Here is a 25,480-nt window from a genome sequence, read left to right as displayed (position 1 = left end):
ATACTCGACGATTAAAAAAAAATATATGTGAATTCTCGACATTCTAGTTCCTTTTTTTACTGTTTAGTATTTAAGAATTTCACTAGTAGCTGACAATAAAACAGTGCCCACATGTCAAGCATTTAAGACTCGGTAAAATTGCATGACCTACCTCAACAGTTTAAAAGTATTGCAGTGCACACAATTTATCCTACTGACTGAAGACTCTGAAGTACTGATTTTGTGATTTATCACTGGTAATATATTTTTACTTTTACATAGGGATAGGGTATCTTGAAGAAATATCTATAAGTGCAAAGTTTGATTTGATTTATTAGCTTTTTTGAGTTTTCCATGTGATAAATTTGGACATGGGTGTTGACTATATATATTATTTTAAATTGATCTAGAATATCTCTTCAAGACTTCATGATATCGAGCAAATGGGGCGTCCCAAAATGAATAAGCCTAAACCAACCAAGAAAGGCCAGAGAGGAAGGCCTCGAAAGAACAATCCCAAACATCCATCACATGAGCTCGACAATGATGTTGGACATGAGGTTGAAAATCTCCCAGAAGAACAGGATAGTAACATAAGTGAAGAACAAGACGAGATTGAAGGAGGGCAAGACGAAGCAAATACAACAATTGGTTCCAACTCTAGTAGAAGTACAAAACCACCACCTGGTAACCCAATCTCAGACTTTACAATGCAAAGCTGGCCCTCTTGACGTAAGAAATTTTTTACTAACTTGAGAGAAGACACAAAAGGGGTATACGCCCAATGCCTGTTTTGTCAAGACAAGCGTTCTTTCTCTGGATCAAAACAAGCTTACACCAACTTTTCAACTCATTGTTCAAGAGTTCACTGAGAAGAATGGCAAAAGTTCATAACACCAGGAACAGTTAGAAATCAAGGTTCAATTAAGCCTTTCACTGTTCAAACTACGATGCCTAATTCAAGAAAAAACCAGTTAGACGTAGGGCTCACTCGAGTTGTAAGCGAAGGGAATCTTCCTCTTAACATCTTAGCATTCACTGTTCGTGAATGGATTGAGGTAACCTATTCATTGTTTCAATCTAACCTCAGTTTGTTGTTATCACATTTAACATTTGTTACTTTTTTTTAGATGGCAGTTCCTGGTTACCATTTGCCCTCGGTTTATGTAATGAGAAACACACTCATACCACAAAGATATGAACAAATACATTAAGAAGAAACTGTCATCCTGCACGGCTATATCTATAATACTAGATATTTGGTGATGTAAGAGTATGGTCGGTTACATTGGCTTTACTTGTTCTGGAGTATTGAAAACATATGAGCCGTTCAGGTGCTTTCTAGCAATTAGACAAGTCAAAGGGAAACATACTGGTGAAGCAATTCTTAATGAATATGAAGATGTCATACAGGAGGGGGAAATTCCAGTTTCAAAGGTTAATCAATAATTTCAGACTAGTTTCTCAAAGAACAAGGAAAATTACTACAGATTTGTCTTGTTAGATCGTTCGAGTCGGTACAGACGGAGGAAGTAACATGATACGCGCGTTTAATATTAAATTCCCAACCAATCAGTCTGAAACTCTCATTCAGTCATCGGTTGAACAAGTCGAGTGCTCCGAGCCTGATCCCAATCCCTTAATCAATATCCCAGATAGCGAACGTATGGTGGACATTGAAATTGAGCTTGACGACGATAGTTCTTTGTGGGGTAGAATTTATGATATTCAGTTATCATGTCAAGAAATGGAAGAGGTTTTCGATCAGATGAATGAAGAAGAAGAACTAGAAATGACGGAGGTTGAAAAGTCGTTGCAAGATAGTTTCTTTGACGTTGGTAGAAGCAACCATGACTTTATGCATTCGCAACATGTTCTTCTATCGACACACCTTCGCGCGCATTGTATTGCACATTTATTACAACTTGTCATCAAGGATGGGCTCAAAGCAATCAGCGTAAGAATACTATTTGTTACATTGATAATAAAATTATAGGCTAATTCAGAAATTCTTTTAGAGTGCTGTAGTCGATGCCATTGATAAAGCTTTTAGTATCATTGGTGCGGTGCGCAGGAGTGTGAATGACACCGAAATCGTGTATAATGCAACAAAATTACATCTTCCAGCCAAAAATGCTACACGATGGAATTCTCAATATTACGCAATTAAGGGTCTGCTACGGATATGTAAAATCGACCCCTTGATTCAGACTAAGTTAAATGCGACACAAGACAAATCACATCGTCTGACGAGCAGGATGATTGCTATTCTGAAAGAGTTGGTCCTGATTTTAGAGCCTTTTCAAGAAGCTACAGATGATCTACAGGCCGATTACGAGACACTTGGCAACGTAATCCCTGCTTATTTGGACCTAATTAATAAAGTTAGTTTGACACGGGAGGAAGACGACGGAACTGTTATCAAGAATCCAAAAAGCCCTTTGGCCGGAAAAATTCATCACTGTGCAGATCTGGCTGAGGCTCTGAAAAAATCGCTTGAATCTAGAATGTCATTTGTCTTACAAGACACGTTTTATGTGCTAGGTAAAAAACCGAGTGTTATTCACACTTAATTATTTTCCATGTGCATTAAATTTTACTTTTACAAAGGTGCCATTCTAGATCCTCTTTTTAAGGAATGCTGGATCTCTACAACTGCAATGTCAGATTACGCTCTCCTAGATAGCGTCAGATTTGAACTGACGTACAGATATTCAAACCTGAAGGACGGTGAAAATGCATCTCGCAGTCAAGGCAATGAGGAAGAAGGAGCGACTAATAAAGAAAGTGGTCCAACACCCAGCAAGAAAAAACGCAATTTGTACAGCACAATCAATGCTACAGAAAGGCCCCCTTCAGCTGGAAGTTCTCAAATTCTCGAAGAATTTGAAGTCTATCTGAACGAGAAAACCATCCCTATGCAACAGGAGGATATTTCTGGTGTCGTAACACCAACAAGATCACTTAAATATTGGAGTCAAAATGCTCATCGTTTTCCTTATTTGTCATGTGTTGCTAGAAATATCTATGGTTGTCCGGCGTCATCTGCCAGCATTGAAAGAGTTTCCAGTACTGCCAGTGATATTTTAACGGCAAAGCGAATGCGAACTAAAGCTGGTCTGTTTGAAAAGTTACATTTTCTGAAACATAATTCAAAGTTGATCAATAACCCTGTTGAATCTCATTGAACTCAATCCATTAATGATTGATCAGTTAATATTTAATAAACAGAACTGGACCACCCAACAAAGAATAAAAAATGTCTTTTACTTTTTTTAAAAATTACTATTCACAAATTCACCAGATATTATGCGTAGCTTCACTAGCTTGACTAAGTAAACAAAAAAAAGGTCGTAGAAAAGAAAAGTATTTGTATTTTATTTTATTTTATTTGGTATTTTTTACTTTTCAAATAAATATTAAAATACTGTATTTTATTTGGTATTTTATTTTATTTTATTTGGTATTTTTGAAAAACCCGCGAAATTGTATTTTCCAACCCCAGAATTTTAAAATAAATTTATTTTATTTTAAAAATACGTTAATTTTCGTCAAATACAGAACACTGATAAATGATTGGAGTTCCATTGTCGGACACAAAAAATTATTTTAAAATCGTAGGAGTTCTACTGTTGGGTGTTGGGATTCTACTGTCGTGCAATCATTGGAGTTCTATGGTCGGGCGGTGGAGGGCTTTTGTCGGACAGTGGAGTTCAATTGTCTGATACAATTTTTTATTTTTATTTTATTTTTAAAGGGGGGTTATAATGTCTCTGAAGTTCTGCTGTGTATGGAGTTCTACTGTCGGTTTTATTAATAATTTTCAAAAATATTTTTAAAATTGGGGTTCTTACGACGTCTGTAGAGCTCTACTGTTTTTGGAGTTCTGCGGTCGCCATGCAGTGGAAAACGTCTAGTGTTCCCCTCAAAAGGGTACCCCTTTTCTGAGAGGGGAAATAGCCATAGTAGAGCAACCAGGGGTGTATGGCTCTGGAATATAAAATATAAATGGAATTTAGGCCATTAAAATATAATATATTTGTACTAAACAGAAATCAAAATGAGATATTTTGCCGAAAGAAAAATATTACTTATTCGATATTGTATTCGAAATGATACAATTTGGAGTTAGTCAAGTGCAGACGAATTTCGTCTGAAATCACAAATTTTGGCCCTACTGCTGTGGAAATGGCTTACAGGGCTAACAAGTTGCTGGAAGGCTTTGAAAAAGCCAATAGTGAAAACCTTCCTGAAGTAAATATTATTTATTAAATAAATTTATCATTTCGAAACTTGAACATTTAATTTAAAAAAATAGAAATAGCTAAGGTAAACACATATAGGAAGGAGAGCCTACCAAATTTGTGATTTCAAATGAAATTCGTCTGCACTTTGATCACAAATGAAGGACCGCCCACCAAACATGGTGGAAGGTCCGTTTTGAAAAGGGGAGGGGCTTATCTCAACTTTAAATAATAATTTAAATTACTTAGAAGCAGAGTCGGGCATCGCTCACTGAAACACGAGCGCGCTCTGAGCTTTCCGCTCAGTGCCTCAAAGTGAGCGGATTTTCGCTCTAGCTCGCAAAAAAAAAAACGAGCGCGCTCGTGCTCGTTTTCCGCTCTCGCTCTTCACACAAAAAAAATCTCTGTCAAAAACTTGTATTTTCTCCTCTTACTCCTCTTAAAAGCGATCACAGTCGGTTATAGGTATTACAATTTCCCAATTCCTACACTTAAAAAAGTTAAAAGAGTTCAACTTGCTAGCTATTAGCTAGTTTTTTATGGGCAAAGTTGCCAGTTTCGAAAAGATATTCCATTTTGTTTTAAAAACACGTTTTTGTTTGTTTGTAAAAATTACTGTCCGATAAATTTGAACGTTTTGGAACAAAAATGAGTCCCGCAGTGCTGAAAAGACGATTTTGGGTGTAGTCTGTACAGTTGCGTACTTTTTCAAAAAAAAAAAATTGTGTTCATAGATAGCGCACTAAGTTTGGACCAAATGTTTTTATTGCTGACTGATAGATGGCGTTCGCGTTCGAGCGAGTCGCCCAGCAGGTCTTCGCTCAAGCTCAAGCTCGCGTTTTTTTTAATTGAGCGGCTCGCGCTCGTCGCTCAGTGAAAATCGCGAGCGCGCTCCTTTTTCGCTCAAGCTCAGAGCGCGCTCCGCCCGACTCTGCTTAGAAGCTACTAAAAAAAAAATACCACGCGACTCAGCATGAAAAACTGAGTATACCTATAATTTTTTTTACAGTATTTATTTTTGGTGCAACGACCCTATTAGTAGGCTAACATAATACCTACCCAAATGATTACCAGCAGCAAGTTTTAGTGACACTTAATAGTATTGATAAATACTGTTTAAATTTTGCATATGAAATAAATGGAGTTGATTTAAATGGAATAAGGTGTTCAGAAAGCAATCAATCTCCAATTCTATTGAACTTAAGAGTAAATAGTCTTGTCTCCTGTTTCAAGAACATTCCAGCGCGTCATCTAGTAATTATTTCATGAGGCGTAACATTTAAAAAACTGCACGATAGAGGGAAATGAATTTCGGCGCGAATTTTAGCATTTTTTTACTAAGAATATAGAAAATTATATTTAAAAAAAATCAATTATGGCGTCGCAAAGCTTTGAACCAGTAATTTCTTCTCCCGAAAAACACGTTTCGAACGATGATTTTGATGACGAAAGTATTATTGATAATATATTGTCACAAATACCGTTCACAGAAGATAACAACGAATATATTGTGACCGACTCAATTGGAGAAACCACCATTCAAGTAAACTCAGAGGAAGTTCATAAAACACCTAAAATGAATTAAAACCAAAATAAAACCAAAGAAACAAAGAAAGAATTAAAAGAAGGAATTGAAAATGAAGAAAGAAAACTAGAAAATGTACTAAAAAAAGAAAAATTTATCTAGAAAGTCCAGAAATAGAATATATATGTTGAGAAAAATCAAAAAGAAGAAAAATGTAGAGGAACCAAGAAAAAAGGAAGCTGCAGAATCATTACGTTACAGGAAATTACCTGAAAATCAAGCTATTTCCATGCTAAATGAGCTTGAGAAAAAAAATACAGAAACGAGGAATGCTGTGCAAAAGTTTTCTTAGACAATTTCAATTAAATCAAAATTTTTTCATATTTTTTCTTAGATAATTTCAATTAAATCAAAATTATTCCATATGGTCCATCAAAATTGTATTTAGACCTTACTTGTATTTACTTCCCTTCATTTTAAGGGACCGTTCCTTTCACAAAATATAATTTAGGGACATTCCACACCAAAAAAACCAATCGATAGCGCGTCAAAATTTAGATTTTGATAAAAATTGGAGTGTGTATTGGAAAATACACCAAAAATTTTTGGATTTTTCATTTAATTAGTTTAAGAGTTATTGCTATGTAAAAATCGCATTTTTTCATTTTGCCGTGAAGGCAGAAAAAATTTTTATTTTTCTTTTCTCTTATTCTTGCCTCTATTTTTCACTCGATTGCGATTTTAAAATTTTCAATCGATTCCTTATTACTTTCTTCATATAGCTCATAAAATAATTTTCTTTTAAATAAAAAATTAAATGTATAGTTAAAAGAATTTAAAAAAATTCTGCCAACTTCAAAATTCTGTTTCACAAAATGCTTGTCGATTGCGAATTTTAATTTTTACCACATGAAAAAAGAACTATCATTTATCATTATATAAAAAATCCACGTGACCTTTTTTCTTTATAGTTGATAATTAATTAAATCTATCAAGGGCCTTTTTTGCATTTCAAGACGTTTTTTTAGCCCTAAGCATTCTCCCCCATGAACGTCGGCCATTTTGGGAGGGGAGCGATTCCCCCCTTCACTCACGATTCCCCCCTTCACAACTAAAGATTGTCTTTTTGAAAAAACAGTCTATTGAAATTGCTGGTTTCTTGGTTTCTGGTGTTAAACTTATATTAGAATTTCAAGAGACTGATAATTTCAAAAAAATTTATTCATTAAAAGAAATTTGCAACTAACTAATAAACTATAAAAATAATAATAACTAACTAACTAATTTTGAAAAAATATTATTTAAAACATTTCTTAATACACTAAACTATCTTAAGCCTATGCTACACTGGGGCATTTTTTAAGGCTTACGAAAATATTTTTAAAAAAAGCTTAAAAAAGGTCTCTTAAACATTTGCTAAATTTTTCAAAGAACGTTTAGTTGAAAACTTTTTAAAGAATTGCGTTCACACTACATATTTTTGGTGAATGCGCTTATTTTAAAAATGTGTAACGTTCCAAGTTTTATAGAAATCAGCCAACAGAGAGAGTTATTTTTCAATAACGAAGTGATACAATATTTGAGGTTGATATAAACATCACCACTACACCAGAAAGCTGTGTTCAATTTCTTTCAAACATTTCTGGATTCAGACGTCAGGAGCTACACTCTCTGGAAGGAGCTAGAAAATACGATCCCAAAGGGTGTTTCAAGGAGGCTCAGACTACCAGAGCCCTTCCCAGACCAACGAAACAAGAAACCGGACACCCGAAGGTCTACCCCATACTCGAGGCCGGTACCAGAAACGCAAAGTGCCGCACCGTTGCTGAGTCTTGAGAAGAAAAAACAGCTAGAGGAGGTATCAAAAGTTCGAGCCTCGCATACAGCCGTGATCGCCGCAGCTCAACAATCAGCGCAGGAGGCAGAACTAAAATCAGAACTCATATTGGAGGCCTCCCAGATCAGAAAAAAAAAGGAAAAGATCCGGCTCCGCGAACAAGCGCTGGTTAAAGCGACACAGAAGTCTGTGGTTCAAACCCCACCGGAACCTCAACCTGGGCCATCAAAAATCACAACTCCAAGACCGCAGACCTTACTGGAAAGGATAAACAGAGAAATCAAGACTCAAACAATTCCGAAGACCCTGCCAATAGAAATCCGGTCGACAAGATTTTTAAGAATAATTCCAGTCGAAAAGATTAACAAAAGGCTGGCCAGAAAGTTCGCAAACCACGGTTTAGAAACACGGTTTAGAAACATACTCAGAAGAAGAAGAGGACGAGATTCTGAAATCTCCTGTACCAGCCTAAAAGTTATTATTGTTGTTGATTGAAAATAAAAAAATTTTCGGTTAACAAAGAGGAAACTGTGCTTAACACAGACAAATGGATTGAAGAAGGAGAACCTTACGTGAAATGGTATCCTCAAAGAACTAGGTAAAGAAATCAAATTAAAAGAAATGGAGGAAGGTAGACCACAGCAGTCTAGAGAACCTTCCGACCTCAGACAAAACAGACCAGTAGGCAGGTTAGCGCCATGCTGCTTCTGTCAACAGAACCACTTACATCACAGGTGTACAATGGGAACACCCCAGACAAGACGCACGATCTGCGAGAGGGATAGAAGATGCATAAAATGCTTAGGCAGGTCCCACAACACGGTGCAATGCACAACACATATACCTTGCAGGATATGTGGAAGTATGGACCATAGCCCGGCGTTATGTCTAGGAAGGGCTAGGACACAGAACTTTCCCAACCTAAACCGATCACAGTCACCACAGGGACCACGAACAGTCACGAATGAAACAAACACGAACTTGAATCGGACAATAGAGCAAGAGCTGCCGACATTCTCAGCAAAGATGCTAAGGAAAAATCAAGAATCCATAGAAATCTTGGTACTGATCGACTCTGGCAGTGATAGAACATATATCAGACAAGGTCTGATAAACAAACTCCACACAGAGGACTCACAAAGGACAGAGTTAGACATCAACACATTCAGGAACATCCAGCCGAGGACAGAGGAGCTCAAAGCATACAATGTATGGGTGATAACCCCAACAGCAGAGAAAATTCAGATGAGAGCAACGGCAAATTTTCATATCGTAAAAACGACCTTTTTTCCGTTTTTACGATATGAAGGGGGGAATCGCTCCGCTCCTAAAATGGCCGATGTTCATGGGGGGAGAATGCTCAGGGCAAAAAAAACGTCTTGAAATGCAAAAAGAGCCCTTTATAGATTCAATTAATTATCAACTATAAAGAAAAAAGCTCACGTGGTTTTTTTATATAACGATAAATGATAGTTCTTCTTTCATGTAGTAAAATTAAAATTTCGAAATCGACAAGCATTCTGTGATACAAAATTTTGAAGTTGGCAGAATTTTTTTTTTATTCTCTTAACTATACATTAAATTTTTTTTTTAAGAAAATTAATTTATGAGCTTGTCAAAAATCATTTTTCTTGCCTTTTTTTTCAAATGCTTCTTTCCCACGCTGTACCCCCCTTTTTTCTGTTGCAACATCTCAAGTTTTTTCCTTTACAAGTTTACATCTTCTTTTCATTTCTCACCCCCCTTTTACACATTTCATCGCCATGATGACTTTACCCTTTTTGCTCACCCTTCCTCTCAGACTCCTTTGTCTTAAGTTCATCTTCGATTTCAGTGCGTCAGTCTAAGTTCTGAATTCAGAGACAACACATCGCTCGTTTGTTTCGCAGTCTTTGGCTCACTCTATTTTTTTCTCATTGTTCAATAAAAAACTCCCTTTGCTTTCATTTACGACTAGGTTTATTTAAAGTACACAACGTAGGGGCCTAGTTTTCCTTTAATCGTCAAGTGAATCAATTTCTCACATTGGTGCCGTAACCAGGATCTGGTTTTAGTTCTTAATGGCTCTCCAAGCTCTCACTCAAAAGCGAGGAGGCAATCGTGGTGCCGTCAAAAAGCTTCTAACAAAGCTTCAAGGCATAGTGGACGACACTACTCTTTATCGAGACCTTAAGATCTACGAACTGGACAAAAAGCTACAGGACCTGCATTCTAAACTCAAACTTATCGAAACATTGGATCAACAGATTCAAGACTAAACTGATGTTAATGATTAAGCCGCAGAAATTGACAACGCCGACAACTTTAACAGCAGTGCGTCTGACAATCGTGATCGTGCCGAATTTGAGCTTCTCAAATTATGCAAGGAGCAAATGGACGAAGACGCGGCTGCCGCTGCCGCCACTGAGGCCACCGTTGCTGCTGAAGCTGCTGCTACGATTGCTCCAGCGAATCTCAATCCTCCTCCAGCTCCAAACCCACCAACAACTACATTCCAGGCGAGCTCCTCCAACCTTCCTAAGTTCGATTTGCCAGAATTTGACGGCAGTGTTCTTCATTGGCGTGCCTTCTGGGACGTATTTGAATTTGAGGTTGATAACAAAGCTACCTATACTGGAGCCACGAAATTCAACTTCTTAAACTCTCGACTAAAGGGCCCAGCCAAAGCCGCGCTGTCAGGCCTCACTCCAAACAACGCAAATTATCCTAAAGCTGTTGATATCTTAAAAGATCGCTTCGGTCAAGATAAGAAGATCATAGCTGCCCACATGCGCGCGCTTTACAACATGACGAAACCTGGAACTGATCGTGCAAGTCTACGCATCTTTGCTGACCAGTTGGAATCGCACATCAGAGGTTTGGATGCTCTCGGAAAAACAGCAGATTCCTTTGGTGACCTTCTTGTCTGCATCCTCTTGGACAAGTTCTCGCAGGATCTACGTCGTAATTTGGCTCGACAGCATGGGACGACAGAATGGACTCTAGAAGATTTGCAGGTGGCGATAAAACAAGAGCTTGAGATTTTGGACGATAGTCCATCCGAACAGCATTCCAACAAGAATTCGACAGGTTTAAAAAAAAACAAACGTGCTTTTCGCCGGAGCGTCTCAACCTATGAAGAAGAAGCAACGCTGCGCCTACTTCACAGGTGAACACTATGCAACTCAATGTACTAGTGTCGGGAAAGCAGCAGAGCGACTTAAAGTAGCGAAGGTGAAAAAACTGTGCTTGAACTGCTTAGACGGATGCCACACCAGTTTGAAGGATTGTCCATCCAAGTATCGTTGCAAATACTGCTCCAAGGCTCATCATTCTAGTTTGCACCCAGACAACTCCGAGAATGCTTCCGAGATCCCATCCGTGGCCTCCATGTCAGTTTCTATTTCACCGTCCACAACCTTGGCAGCCGCCCTTCATGATTCGGACACGTCGGGATCGTTTTTACAGCCGTACGTCTTTCTCAAAACGGCGGTGGTTGAGGCACTCTTCAAGGGCTTTAAAGAACGTGCTAACATACTCATCGATGAGGGATCGCAACGCTCCTTCATTACATCACGTTTGGCTAAACTATTGCGCTTAAAGCCATTGTGGCGTGAAAGTTTGCTGTTGTCCGGTTTCGCCAAGAACCAAACAGGCGTCCAGTACTATGACGTCACTCAGTTTTTCATCGTTGGTCTCAACGGCTCCCTAATCAAGATCAAAGCTATCATTATTGAACATCTTGTGAGCCCTCTGGACGATCCGCATCGCAAACTGGCAGCTTCTCTTCCTCATCTCCGTGGACTTCAATTGGCCCATCCACCTTCCGAAGCAACATCTTTCAACATTGACATCCTCATTGGCGCCAATTTCTATTGGACACTTGTTAGCGACAAGGTTATTCGAGGTGCAGGCCCCACAGCCACCGAGTCCAGAATCGGATATCTTCTCTCCGGACCATTGTCTGCGTCCTCAGTGAACAACAAAGCTTCCGATTCTGTGTTAGCGCTTCATGTTTCGGCCATGGAAAATTTCGATCTGTCTAAGTTTTGGTCGGTAGAGGGGCTTGGAATTCAACCAGAGTTGGAAAGGGACACAACTACTAACATCTACCAAAGTCAGTGCATCGAATTCCGGGGTAGCCAATATGCTGCAAAGCTTCCTTGGAAATCTGATCATCCCGACCTCTCTCCAAACCGTCAAGTTTGCCAACGTCGAACCCGAGGAACCATCAAACGAGCAGCTAAGAATCCAAAGCTGCTGGCCGTCTACCAAGAGATCAGCAGTGACCAGTTGGACCGAGGTTTCATCGAGAGGGTCCCGCCGGGAGAAATTAACAGTCCGAGATGTCACTATATCCCTCACTTCGCAGTCGAAAAGGAATCAGCTACCACGCCACTTAGAATAGTATATGACTGTTCCTGTAAAACAGCGACTGGCGTCAGTCTCAATGATTGCCTCGAGACCGGCCCACCCCTTCAAAACGACATGATGGAAATTTTATTACGCTTTCGTGTTCATCGAATCGGCCTATCTGCAGATATCGAGAAGGCTTTCCATAAAATTATCCTGCATGAGTCGGACCACGACTTCATCCGTTTCCTGTGGACCAGTAACATCAACAATCCCGATGCAGAGCTAGATGTCTACGCTTCAAAGTGATTCCGTTCGGAGCCAACTGTTCCCCCTTTATTCTGCTTTCCGTCATCAAACATCACTTACAGCTCTTTCCATCCCCTACATCAATCGACATGGATCTCAATATCTATGTCGACAACCTCATTTCAGGATGCGACTCAACGGAGGAAGCACTTGATTACTATGCCGTGTCTAATTCCATTCTCAACAGAGCTGGTCTCAATCTTCAATCCTGGAGCTCAAACGAACAAGCCGTCAACGCTCGTGCTGCCGAGGATGGTGTAGCCGATCTTTCCACTAGCTCAAAAATACTTGGTCTAACCTGGGATCGTCCTACCGACTCACTATCTCTTCCCGCGTTTCAACTGTCTAGCTTCAGTCACGCTACAACAACAAAGCGCGATATTCTCCGAGGCATCTCTACAGTTTTCGATCCCATGGGTTTCTTCTCTCCGCTCACAATCTCAGTAAAAATCCTAAACCAAGAACTCTGGAGAGAGAAGTTCGACTGGGACGACCCACTTCCTCAAAAGTTTCGTGAGCGTTTTAGTAAAATCCCTGCTGATATCGACGCTTATCATCCAGTCGTTCCCCGCTGCTATCTTGGATGTCGTAACGACCTGCATGATTTGCATCTCTTCGTTGACGCAAGTCAGCACGCTTATGGAGCTGTTGCTTATTTTTGCAACATAGATCGTGCCGCATTCGTCCTCTCCAAATCACGAGTCGCCCCACTTTTGATCGGTAAGAAGCCTCCTACTCTACCTCAACTGGAGCTTATGGCAGCATTGATCGGGTCAACCCTTGCAAACACGATCGTGAAAGCTTTTAAACCTCTTGGCCTTTCTCTCACCGTCACGATTTGGTCAGATAGCCAGATTGTTCTTTATTGGCTAGCACAGACAAATCGCAACAGGTGCCAATTCGTTGCAAACCGTGTTGATACCATTCAAAAGTTATCTAAGAATCTTCAAGCTACATGGCATTACTGCCCGACCAAGTCCAATCCGGCTGATCTACTCACAAGAAGTATTTCGCTTCGTCAGTTCCAACAATCATCCAGTTTGTGGACCCATGGTCCTTCTTGGCTCTCTTCACCCAAAGACTGGCCTTCGTGGGAAACTGCAAAGCTAAACACAACCGTTCTCCATTTGACAGAGTCTCATCTGTCCCCACTCGTCAGTCTTCCAGTTATTTCATCTACTACAATTAACCTATTCGAGGTCATGAATGTTTCACGCTACAGTTGGATTTCTCTTGTTCGTGTGACATCTCAGATTTTTCGCTTCAAGAGTTACGTTCTACCCAATCGTCATCCTCATCAAGTTTCTGTATTTCTCACAATTTTCGAACTTAAAAGTGCAGAGCTAATGTGGATCAGAGCCTTCCAACAACGCTTTCTACAGGACGAGTACAAATATCTCCGTTCCCGTTCAGGTGCTCGACCAGCTCTTGTGTCGCAACATGATCTTTTTATCAACGATGACGATATCATCTGCTGCAAGGGCCGTCTTCAACACGCAAATATCAGGTCAAGTGCAAAGCACCCATTTTTGCTTCCAAAACTCTGCGATTTGACTACGATGATAGTTCTTTATCATCACCAACGGATGCTCCATTGCGGCATTGACGCCACCTGTTCTAGTCTCCGTCAGCGGTATTGGATCCCATCCATCAAGCAGCGTGTACGATCCATCCTACGCAGCTGTGTAACCTGTCGTCGAGTGAGCGGAAAACCCTACAGAGCTCCAGATCATGCCCCGCTACCAGCCTTCCGCGTTAGCGATGCACCTCCTTTCACAGTAGTTGGAGTCGATTTCACCGGCACCTACCCAATTCGAGGTATTTCTCTCGAGGACGACCCCAAAGCCTACATATGCTTATTCACGTGTGCCAGCACACGTGCAATTCATCTGGAGTTGGTTGAAGATCTTTCAGCTCAAAGCTTCCTATTCGCTTTTAAACGATTCGTGTCTCATCATTCTTTGCCTTCGATGATCATCTCTGACAATGCGACGAACTTCGAGTGTAGTGCTGATTTCATCACGCAGATTTTCAAGAGCCCGGAAGTAGCCAGCAATCTCACCAATCAACAAGTTGAATGGCGATTCATCCCGAAACGAGCACCTTGGTACGGAGGTTTTTGGGAGCGCCTGATTGGAGTTACGAAAATAGCCTTGGCAAAGATGCTCGGTCGCACAAAACCAACCTTCGACGAGCTTCGAACCTTAGTCGCGGAAGCAGAATTCGTCTTAAACGATCGTCCAATTGAGAAGTTGTCCGATGACTCCCAGACTGAAGAGGCGCTTACACCATCGCATTTGATGTATGGAAGACCCTTCACTAGCCTACCATTCGATCATACTGCTGCTGAGGAAATTCTCAACGACCTAACGTTTGGTGAGAAGCCATCGATCCTAACTAAAGCTGCAGCCCGTTTAGAGAAGTTACTCTGTGCCTTTCGAAAACACTTCACTACAAACTACCTTACTGCCCTACGTGAATATCATCAAGCTACACGCGGTAATCACAAAGAAATCGTCAAAATTGGTGACGTTGTTCTTGTGCACAATGAGTCTCCTCGTCATAAATGGAAGTTGGCGGTAATTGAAAGTCTCATCAAAAGCAATGATGGTCACGTCAGGGCAGCTGATATCCGGACAGCGTCCGGAAAAACCAACCACCCAATTTCCAAGCTGTATCCTTTGGAGGTTTCGGAATTAACCGACGCATCTGATATCCAGCAACACACCGATCCTTCGCCGACACAGTTCCAGCCTGTCAAAACATCCCGCCCAGTTCGTCAAGCAGCCATAAAGGCGAATCAACTGATCGAGCAGATGACGATGGACGTCGAACCAGATGAAGATTGATTCCCGTCGGGCCGGGAGAATGTCAAAAATCATTTTTCTTGCCTTTTTTTCAAATGCTTCTTTCCCACGCTGTACCCCCCCTTTTTTCTGTTGCAACATCTCAAGTTTTTTCCTTTACAAGTTTACATCTTCTTTTCATTTCTCACCCCCCTTTTACACATTTCATCGCCATGATGACTTTACCCTTTTTGCTCACCCTTCCTCTCAGACTCCTTTGTCTTAAGTTCATCTTCGATTTCAGTGCGTCAGTCTAAGTTCTGAATTCAGAGACAACACATCGCTCGTTTGTTTCGAAGTCTTTGGCTCACTCTATTTTTTTCTCATTGTTCAATAAAAAACTCCCTTTGCTTTCATTTACGACTAGGTTTATTTAAAGTACACAACGTAGGGGCCTAGTTTTCCTTTAATCGTCAAGTGAATCAATTTCTCACAGAGCTATATTAAAAAAGTAATAAGGAATTGATTGACATTTGTAAAATCGCAATCGAGTGAAAAATAGAGGCAAGAATAAGAGAAAAGAAAAATAAAAATGTTTTCTGCCTTCACGGCAAAATGAATAACATTACATCGCAATAACTCTTAAACTAATTAAATTAAAAATCCAAAAATTGGACAATAAATTGTTGTTGTATTTTCCAATACATACTCCAATTTTTATCAAAATCTAAATTTTGACGCGCCATCGATTGGTGTTTTTGGCGTGGAATGTTCCTTTAGCTGTGTTAACTGTCAAAAGAAAGGACGTTCCCTCAAAAACTAACATTTTACAGTCAAAATTTATCCCTGAGGGTATATATGTATATATACCGAAGGACTATAACAATTTTAGGGTGTGGGGTATAGGGGGTAGGGTAGTAGTAGTAGATCTCAGAAGGTTTAATGTCCATTATGTATTTCCATATACGTTTCTTCCCTGAATGACCAATCGTCCCCAAATTTTGTACAAAATTCTGTCAAAATTTGATACGTGGTATAGTGGCTTTTTCATTTGATTCTATTACAGTTTAAAAAAATTAATTTGCGTAATTGTTACCTAGCTGGTTGACGAATCCTAGGCAGTGAATTCGCTTTTGTTTGCGTAACGTTACAACTGTCAATGCATTGCAGTCAGTGCAGAAGGCTGTATAACAGTCACTAAACAGTAAGTGTTTTCTTTAACAAAATTTTTTAAACAGTAGATTTTTATACATTTTTTTATATTGCAGTAGTAAACATGCTGCCAGAACGGAGACTATGGAGAAGAAAGTTACACAGCGGCGAAAAGATACCTAGTTTTTGATGCTATATCCACATGAATGTGTGTGGTAGCTCAGCGGTAAGGTGTTGGCCTCATAATACCAAGATCAATGGTTCAATACTCTTTGAAATACAAAATTTATTTAGTTTTTTCCTTTTTGCGCGTATATTTTGTTAATTTTTTAAGTCGCTTAGTATGTCTTAAACTTAAACTATCCTAAGTAATATTTATATGGTTACATTCCCTGAAATTGCTTTTACAAGACAATTCAATTTGTTGTCTATTTTTTAGGAAAAATCTTCATCTAATTCACGATTGCATTCTCATTTTTTTTACATAAGTCCCCGTGTTGCTAATTCCGGACAGTATACTGCTGCAGATGATGTAAAATTACACTGCTATTCATACTAGTCGCATTATGTCAATAACAGCGTAGTGGAAAGGTGTTGCGCTGGCATCATTAAGTTTAATTGTTCAATACTCATGCGGAAATAAAACAATTTTTCTTCAAATGTCATTGTTTTTCTAATTTTTGGAAAAAATTTTAAGTAGCTTTATAGGTCTTAAACTTATATTATCTAGCCAATATTGATATGGTTAGATTCCCAGAAGTGTATTGTAATAGACCGCAGCAACTCCTCCTAGCAACAGCAGCCCCACCCAGCAAGAAGGTCGTCACGAATGCAACCTTCCCTGCGGATAATAGTTAATGATAAAAGTAAAAGTTATTGTAAACCCCTCCCTTCTTAACCTTCAATCTCTTGGTATATAAGCACATGGTTGTATCGTCTTAAGTAGAGTTAGTTTACTGTCAAATACACAGTCTAGAAACTATTACATTTGGAGGTCCCAACGAGACAACAAGAATAACAACGAGACTCTGGAAGAAAAGTTTCTGATCTGTGCTTCATTCGCCAGCTGCAAGTATTCAACGCTTCTATCACCAAGTCTTCAAGCAACCGACATCGGAACATCATCGAGGTAAGCGAATGCCGTTTGATTCACATGTACAAAAGACTGCTCTCAACGAGAACACACTACTACCTTTATACCCCGTACTACAAGAATCTGATTTAACCGACCAAGACCCAAACCTAAGTCACCATCGAGAACAATTTTTGGACAATTGGAAGACCTTAATAGACTTAGAATTTAAGCAAGACTTAGAAAGAAGTAAAGCATACCAGACAATCTCAACAACTGAAAATATCCAGCAGTTACAAACACAGAAACAAGAAGCAAGTCAGGCGACGCAAAATTCGCTGCATTTTTACACTTATTACCTTCTAGAAAAAACTTTAAAAGTAACAGATGGTGTGACAGCAGAAACCATTGCTAATGCTACTAAAACACTCAAAGACGATATAGTCGTACGAGGTGGGAACACCAGAACACTCGATAGTTTACTCCAACAGCTACACACATTGCACGGGAAAGAAAAAGAATTTTTGTTCGGTACCATCAATGTATTGCAGAAAGAGTCAGTAATCGCACTAATTGAAGATAAAAAGCAGATAACTACGCTAAAATTTGAACTTTCAAACGCGCAAAAACAATTGGAGAGTAACAAAAAGAAGGCAAAGAGTTCCAAATACACTTTAAGCAGTTCGTTAGAGCAACTTCAAGAAAGCAACGAGGCTCTGAAAAACTCCCTTGAAAAAGCCAATTCCCGAATCGCCGACCTAGAACAAAACCTTGAAACCACCTTAGCAACCGAGAGTCAATTGCAGAATCTTCTCAAAAGAAAAGAGGAAAACAACGCAGCTGTCGAGACCGAAGGGCAAGAAATAATTAACAAACTTGAAGGTGAGAAGACCAGACTGATCCAGAAACTCAGCAGTGCGGAAAACCAGATAAAGCAAGTATCAGAAACAGCAGAGCAGCTCCAGAAAGAGATAAAAGTTTTGGCAGACAGACTCGACAAGGCCTCAGCAGAGAAAATCAATTTAAAGAAAAACCTGCTAGATTTCACTTCAAAGAACAAAAACCTTGAAAAAGACCTTCAAGAACTACAAGATCGGGTACGAGGACAAGAAAATCAAATAATAATTCTAGAAAACCGGGTGAAAGAATACAAAAAACTTCAAGTTAAATTCATCGAGACTGAAGACTCCAACGACTCAAGGCTAGACGAGGACGAACCAGGAGAAATAACCAAACTAGTGGGAGATATAAACGAACTAACCTTGCCGACAGACAGTGGAGACAAGTCACTCCACTACGAGCTGGAAATAGAACAAACAAACGATTTTGAACAAACAATAGAAAACCTCAAAACACAGATAGAACACTTAAACAAAACAATCATCTATTTGGAGCAAGAAAATCAACAGTTTAAAAAGAAGGCCGACATGGGCGTAACACACGACGACGAGGACACTTCGGAAAAAACGTTCGTGAATACCTCCAAGAAAAATCCCAAGGATGGCGATATTCCAGCAACTGAGCAGGACGACGAAGACGCAAAGAAAGTGAACCGGTACTTCACTCAGCCAATAGTAAAGGCTTTAGGAGAGCTATTCTCCAGAGAAGACAAAAAGGCTATTCCAATCTTTAAAGAAAAAAGCACTGATAAACTAATATCAGAGTGGTTACGCGGCGCCGAACACGTAGCACGAAACAATGAATGGGACGACAATCAAAAGATACGTTTCTTCTCTGACCGATTGAAAGGCGAAGCCTTCGAATGGCATGAAAACTACGCCGAGGAAGAAGGCGATGATCTAAATTACCAGGATTGGAAAGAAGCACTAATAACAAGATTTCAAGACACCTACGACTTAGCTACGCTGGAGAAAAAACTTTCAAAATTAACTCAAAAACCGGAAGAAAACTGCAGAGCTTTTGTATCAAGGTTAAATAATCTCTACGATACCATCGCTGGTAAAGAAGAAAGGGCTGACCATAACCAAACTATTATTGAAGGACAATTACTAAACAAAGTGAAAAAGATGAGGGATCACAGAAAAAGCAAAATCCTACTACAAGGATTACTACCAAAGTATAAAGCAGAACTTTACCTACGAATGCCAGAAAACACAGAAGACTTTGACGCATTATGTAAACAACTTTTCATTTCTGAAAAAATTCTACACACAAAAGAAGCTACAGACGACAAGGAGATGTCAGCTGTTATAGCAGGGATAACGCATCACGAAAAACAACAAGACGATAAAATCCAACTACTTGAGCAAAAATTATCAGATGCTCTGTCAGAATTAAAATGTACTAATACGAAACGTGGATCCTCACAGGAAAACGACGTTACCATAGCTGCAACTGACCAATACGAAAACAGAAGACCACGTCCAAGTGAACGTTACTCAAGATCACGTGATTCGCGAGTGCGATTTGCCGACAGTCATAACAGCCGAGAATCAAGTCGAGAAAGAAGTCTAAGTAGGAACAGAGATAACAGCCCCTACCGCAGAGATTACAATTCGTCAGGACGAAGAAATTATAATCCTTCAGGATACAGACAAACCAGATTTCCATCTCACCAACGTCCCTCATATCGGAACGACTACCTTAACCGACAAGGAAACTACAGCGGACCAAACAACTACAGACAACAAGCACGTTATAACAGCAACCAACATCCACAGCAGCAACAACACACTAGCAACAACCCTCGAACAACTGAAAATCGAGAGATAACCTGCTACAAGTGTAACCGAAGAGGACATATTGCAAGAGAATGTTGGACAGATATGGCACGTACCAACAACCAAGGTCCTCGATAAACACCATAAAACCAATTAGTAACTCCCAACTAACATACAATTTAGGATCAGATGTAGAAGTAGAAATTCCAAAACTGATACGTATTCCCGTTAGAATTTTTAATAAGGAAATCATAGCTTTAGTGGACACTGGCGCAGCCGCTAGTTTAGTATCCAGTAAAATATTGGATACTCTAGAGTGTAATGAGCACTTAAAACAAGTAGAAAATGTGAATCCTCCTATTTTTAGAACGGTGTCGGGACAAGAACTTAAATCGATAGGGAAATTTGAATTTTCAGTTATTATCAATGATAACCATATTATTAACCACCACTTTTATGTTATGAGCAACTTAAATGAACAATGCATCTTAGGATTAGATTTCTTATCTAACAATAATGTGAAGATTAACACTAGAAATCGTCAAATATGTTATGATCACTTTGGAGTAGAACATAATTTTGGAAGCAATACCATACCCATTTATAGCGTAACATTTAGCAAAGCAGGCATCCATATACCACTAATCCCGATTGATAGAGAAGACGAAGATCTTACACAACAAGATTATCGTAATTTAGAATCCTTCACTCAATTAGACTTTAATAATAAAACTAAGCAGATAGCTAAGATTGTTGAAAAAGAAGAACAAGCACTCAATGTATCAGACGACATACAAACTAAAATTGAAATTTTACTAAAGAAACACGAAGATCTTTTCGCAGACCAAGAATCCGACTTGGGTCTAGCTACACAAGTGAAACATCACATCAACATAGGCCATAACGCTCCCATTAATCAAAGACTGCGAAGAACACCCGAATCCCTAAAACTTGTTGTTAAGACTAAAATAGAGGTAATGCTAAGTAACAAAATAATAAGAGAAAGCCACAGTCCTTTTGCTGCAGCTATAGTAATGGTACCTAAAAAGATGGAGAGATGCGAATGTGCATCGACTACAGAGCTTTGAACAAAATTACGGTTAAGGATAAGTACCCTCTACCTAGGATAGATGACACAATTGACGCGTTGTGCGGATCGGTTTATTTCTCTACATTGGACTTACTAAGCGGCTACTGGCAAATAGAAATAGAAGAAAGTGATAAACACAAAACAGCTTTCATTTGTGAATTTGGCCAATACGAATTTAATCGAATGCCATTTGGTTTAACAAATGCACCCAGCACCTTTCAAAGAGCAATGAATAACATCTTGAAAACGGTATTGTACAAATTCGCATTGGTTTACCTAGATGACATCATAGTGTTCAGTAATTCAATTACTGATCATGTGACACACTTGGAAGCAGTTTTTAGACTCCTTAAGCAAGCAGGTTTAAAGTTGAAAAGGAAGAAGTGCGAATTTTTTAAAGAAAAATTAGACTATTTAGGATACATCGTATCCGGGAAAGGAATAACACCAAGTACAAAAAAGTTAGACGCGATTGTTAAATATCCCGCTCCCAAAAACGTAAAAGAATTGAGCTCATTTTTAGGTCTAGCCAGCTACTACAGAAAATTTATTAGGGCTTCTGCTGATAAAGCCCATCCACTAACTGCGCTCACTAGAAAGTCAGCGGACTGGAAATGGGGGGAGGAACAAAGGGACGCCTTTGAATGTATTAAGAACTGTCTCATCACTAGACCTGTTCTAGGTTATCCGGATTTTTCTCGAGAATTTATCATCTACACGGATGCTTCAGGATATGGAATAGGAGCAGTCTTGGCTCAAATACAACCTCCACCTCAATCAGCGGATTTAGCGGAGTCCGACGGACAGGACCTTCGTAAATCAGACGACGTAGAAGTCGTCATAGCCTATACCTCTAAACATCTGAACGACCGCGAGGCCAAGTGGTCAACCACAGAGAAAGAGGCATACGCAATAATCCACGCCATCGACGTGTTTAGGACGTACCTATACGGGCGTAAGTTTACCGTATTTACAGATCATAGACCTTTAGAATGGTTAATGAGTAAGACAGAACCAGCAGGAAGATTAGCTCGATGGGCTCTTAAGATCCAAGAATTTGATATCATTATTGGGTACCGACCAGGAAAGTCACACCAAAATGCTGACACACTTAGTCGCACCCCAATAGTGCCGCTAGCGAAAGTAGAAACAAGGTCAACAGGTACAAAAGAGAAACCAGAAGTAAAAAACGAAACCAAGGAAAGTAGAACAAAGCAAGTAATTTTTGAAACGGAAAGTAATCAGTCTAAGGACACGGAAAAATGGATAGAACTCCAACACAAAGATGAGTATTGCAGAACAATATTAAAAGAAATGGCAAAGGCCAATCCAAGTAAGGAAGTTAAAAATAAATTTAAAATAAACGACAAAGGACTATTAGTAGATACCAAAAGCAGAATTGTAACGCCAGTAAGACTGGTGCCACAAATTTTAAGGGAAAATCACGATCACATATTGGCAGGACATTTAGGAGTAGGAAAAACGTTGGCTAGACTTCAAAGACAGTACACATGGCCATGCATGCGTACCTCCGTAATAGAATACGTTAAAAGTTGTTTGATGTGCAATAAGAGAAAAGCGGTAGGTGGAAGTAAAGCACCATTGCACCCTTTGCCTTTAGTTGAAGGAGTATGGGAAAGGATCGCTATGGATATAGTGGGCCCAATTCAAGAAAGCGCTAAGGGATACAGATATATATTAGTTATATCAGATTATGCCAGTAGGTTTGTTTTTACAGTTCCAATGAGAAATCAAACTGCCCAAACAATTGCGAAGATTTTAGTTAATAAAATATTTACTAAATATGGATCTCCAGAAGTAGTTCTAACAGACCAAGGTACTAACTTTCTATCCAGTCTAATACAAGAGGTGTGTAAACTATTGAAAGTCAAACAAATAAGGACTACGGCCTATCATCCACAAACTGATGGATTAGTTGAGAGGTTCAATCGAACTCTCTGTGACATGCTAGCTTGTTATGTCTCCGACCAACCTGCTAACTGGGACAAATACCTTCCGTTCGTTACTTTTGCTTACAACACAGCAAAACAAGCTTCAACTCAAGAAACACCATTCTTTCTATTCTTCGGACGAGAACCAATAATGCCTAATGATATCAAGATTAACAGAAGATACGAGACCTATGAAGATACTAGTATGGTGTATTCACAGCAATGGGAAAAAGCTCAAAAACTGGCAAGAGAACATCTCTTCAAATCCCAAGCAAGACAGAAAAAATACTACGACGTATCCACGAAAACTATTAAATACAACATAGGTGACTACGTATTACTGAAGGCGCCACCAGCAGCAGGAAAATTCATAAATCGATGGAACGGACCATTTCAAATCTCAAGAAGCTTCTCGGATATCAACTACGAGATCCAGCACACTGAAAACAAAAAACTTAAATCTATCGTGCATACCAACCGTCTCAAACTTTACATACCAAGAAAACAAGAAACAACTAAGGAAGAAGAAATAATACAAAACCTACCAGAAAATGTTGAAGCCCAACGACAACCAACAATTCACCAACGCCGACCAGGCCGACCAAGGAAGCAGCAGCTGATACATCCGGTGAAGACGAACATCAAACCACGCAGGAACGAAGGAGAACCAAAAAACCATACAATACCTAACCTTTACCGTAACCAAAACCGAAACGATCCTATAACGAATCATCAATACCACTTAAGAAGACGATATCAAGGACCGGATTACTAAACATTTTCATTTTTCACAGATGCAGACATTACTCTTCCTTCTTTGCCTCCTTCATTCACTTAACCACTTACCCTATCTACGCATCCATCTGCGACTGTAACAACATGAAAATACGAGGAATCCTAGACTTCGAATTGCCTTACTACTGTGACAATGAAAAACCAGAAACACAACATTTACCAAGGATACCAACTAGTTACACCTTAGTAACCAAACAAAAACCAGCAGCCACTTGGAAAGGATGGACATGTCGACAGTGGACTAAAACAAAGAAAATAACCGGATCGTTCTGGATCGGATCCTTCGATACAGTTTACTCCCAGGAAACAATACTGATCACCCCTTTGGAGTGTTGGCGGATGGTCAACGATAAAAAATGTGGCAACAATAATATGCAAACCGGACCGACGGGACTCAGTTTCACAGCCACTCCTACAGGAGAAGGTAAATGGTACGCCATCAAGGAATACCAAACACTAAATTGTGTAGCGGAACAGATCACGCTACGTCAGGAGAAACCAGATAGTCCAATCGAAAGCCCTTTCGGATTACTTAACACCACCCAACAGGAAGGACAATTCATCCAAAATCAAAATACAATCGTGTGGGGAGAAAGAACAACAAACAGTTCATACACTCAGACGTTACTAAAAGGGAAAGGATACCTGGAACTTCCTCGAGAACCGGAGTCGGATAATTCCAGCCGCCTTTACGACACCAGTCGGCAGATTGAAATATCTTTTCTTAACAAACCAGATAAGGATATCGCACCAGTAGGACATAAAGTGGTTGGAATCCCTCTAACGTATTTGACGTTTCCTACAGAAACAACAAAAATTTTGTATGAAATGTTCAAGAACACAATCGCAACCTGCCTTAAAAATACCAACCTTGCCACACCCGTGTGCGAAGACTACAGAGAGTTGTACAAATCCAGACCACAACGTTCTCTTCTTCAAGAAGTTCACTTTCTCTTCGACACTCAAGTCGAAGACGAACAACTTGGGATTCGTCTCTACAGTATTTCATACGCCTGGGGAACTCTAAGATTGGCACATAGAAGACCAAAAATAATCAAGGAAGATGGAAAAAACGTACAAAAGGATACAACAATATACATTACTTACGAGTCCGGAAGCAGAAACCCTTTGACAACGTACAGTCAACTTTCAAAGGACGACCCTCTCCCATCAGGATCAAAATTCGAGTACATTGTCGACCAAACGATACGCGTACAAAATACTCATATCTGCATCACGGAGACAACACACGATTACGTATTTGCTGCAGCCTGTTCAGAGGAATCAACGAGATGGATTTTAGAAAAAGAGAACAGCTACCTAATTTCCCAAGAATCAGAAATGTGTCTTACCGTAGGGGTCGACGAAACCTTAAAATTGGAAAAGTGTGCTTTGGAAGGAGATACCAGGAAAAACCAGCAGTGGTTCTTTCAAACAATAAATACCAATCCGGATGTTATAGAAAATTTTCCCGACGTAACATTGCAGGATATTCAAGAAGTCCGATTAGAACAACGAAGAGCAATTACAACCACAATCAACTCACCCATATTTGGCGGTATCTTGAAAGCAAATCACGGCAGTGGAAACATCATCTGGGACATGATCGCCTGGGGATTGTTGAAGAACGGACAATATGCAAACGGAAAATGTGTCACACATCATGGGCTTGAACAACAACTAACCATGGAAGATTGTGACACAGATTGGACAAAATGTCAAGAAG

The 25,480-nt window shown here is 39.6% G+C and overlaps 3 protein-coding genes across 3 annotated transcripts; all 3 read left to right on the top strand.

Moving 5' to 3' along the window:
- Positions 1-1,198: 1,198 nt before the first annotated feature.
- On the top strand, positions 1,199-3,167 carry LOC116917757 (zinc finger BED domain-containing protein 4-like). The gene is made up of 4 exons (XM_045169175.1): positions 1,199-1,416; positions 1,484-1,936; positions 1,998-2,523; positions 2,590-3,167. Exons 1-4 carry the CDS (start codon positions 1,255-1,257, stop codon positions 3,165-3,167), a joined length of 1,719 nt encoding a protein of 572 aa, XP_045025110.1. The 5' UTR covers positions 1,199-1,254.
- A 6,478-nt stretch (positions 3,168-9,645) lies between these two features.
- LOC123469828 lies at positions 9,646-12,226 on the top strand. Its single transcript, XM_045169174.1, has 3 exons — positions 9,646-9,721; positions 9,863-10,654; positions 10,734-12,226. Exons 1-3 carry the CDS (start codon positions 9,646-9,648, stop codon positions 12,224-12,226), a joined length of 2,361 nt encoding a protein of 786 aa, XP_045025109.1.
- Positions 12,227-12,315: 89 nt separating this feature from the next.
- LOC123469827 lies at positions 12,316-15,075 on the top strand. The gene has a single exon (XM_045169173.1). The coding sequence runs from the start codon at positions 12,316-12,318 to the stop codon at positions 15,073-15,075; it is 2,760 nt and encodes a 919-aa protein (XP_045025108.1).
- The last annotated feature ends 10,405 nt before the right edge of the window (positions 15,076-25,480 follow it).

This window comes from Daphnia magna, linkage group LG2 (genome assembly GCF_020631705.1).
Source record: "Daphnia magna isolate NIES linkage group LG2, ASM2063170v1.1, whole genome shotgun sequence".
Taxonomy (NCBI): Eukaryota; Metazoa; Arthropoda; class Branchiopoda; order Diplostraca; family Daphniidae; genus Daphnia; species Daphnia magna.
This window is presented reverse-complemented; position numbering and strand designations above follow the sequence as displayed.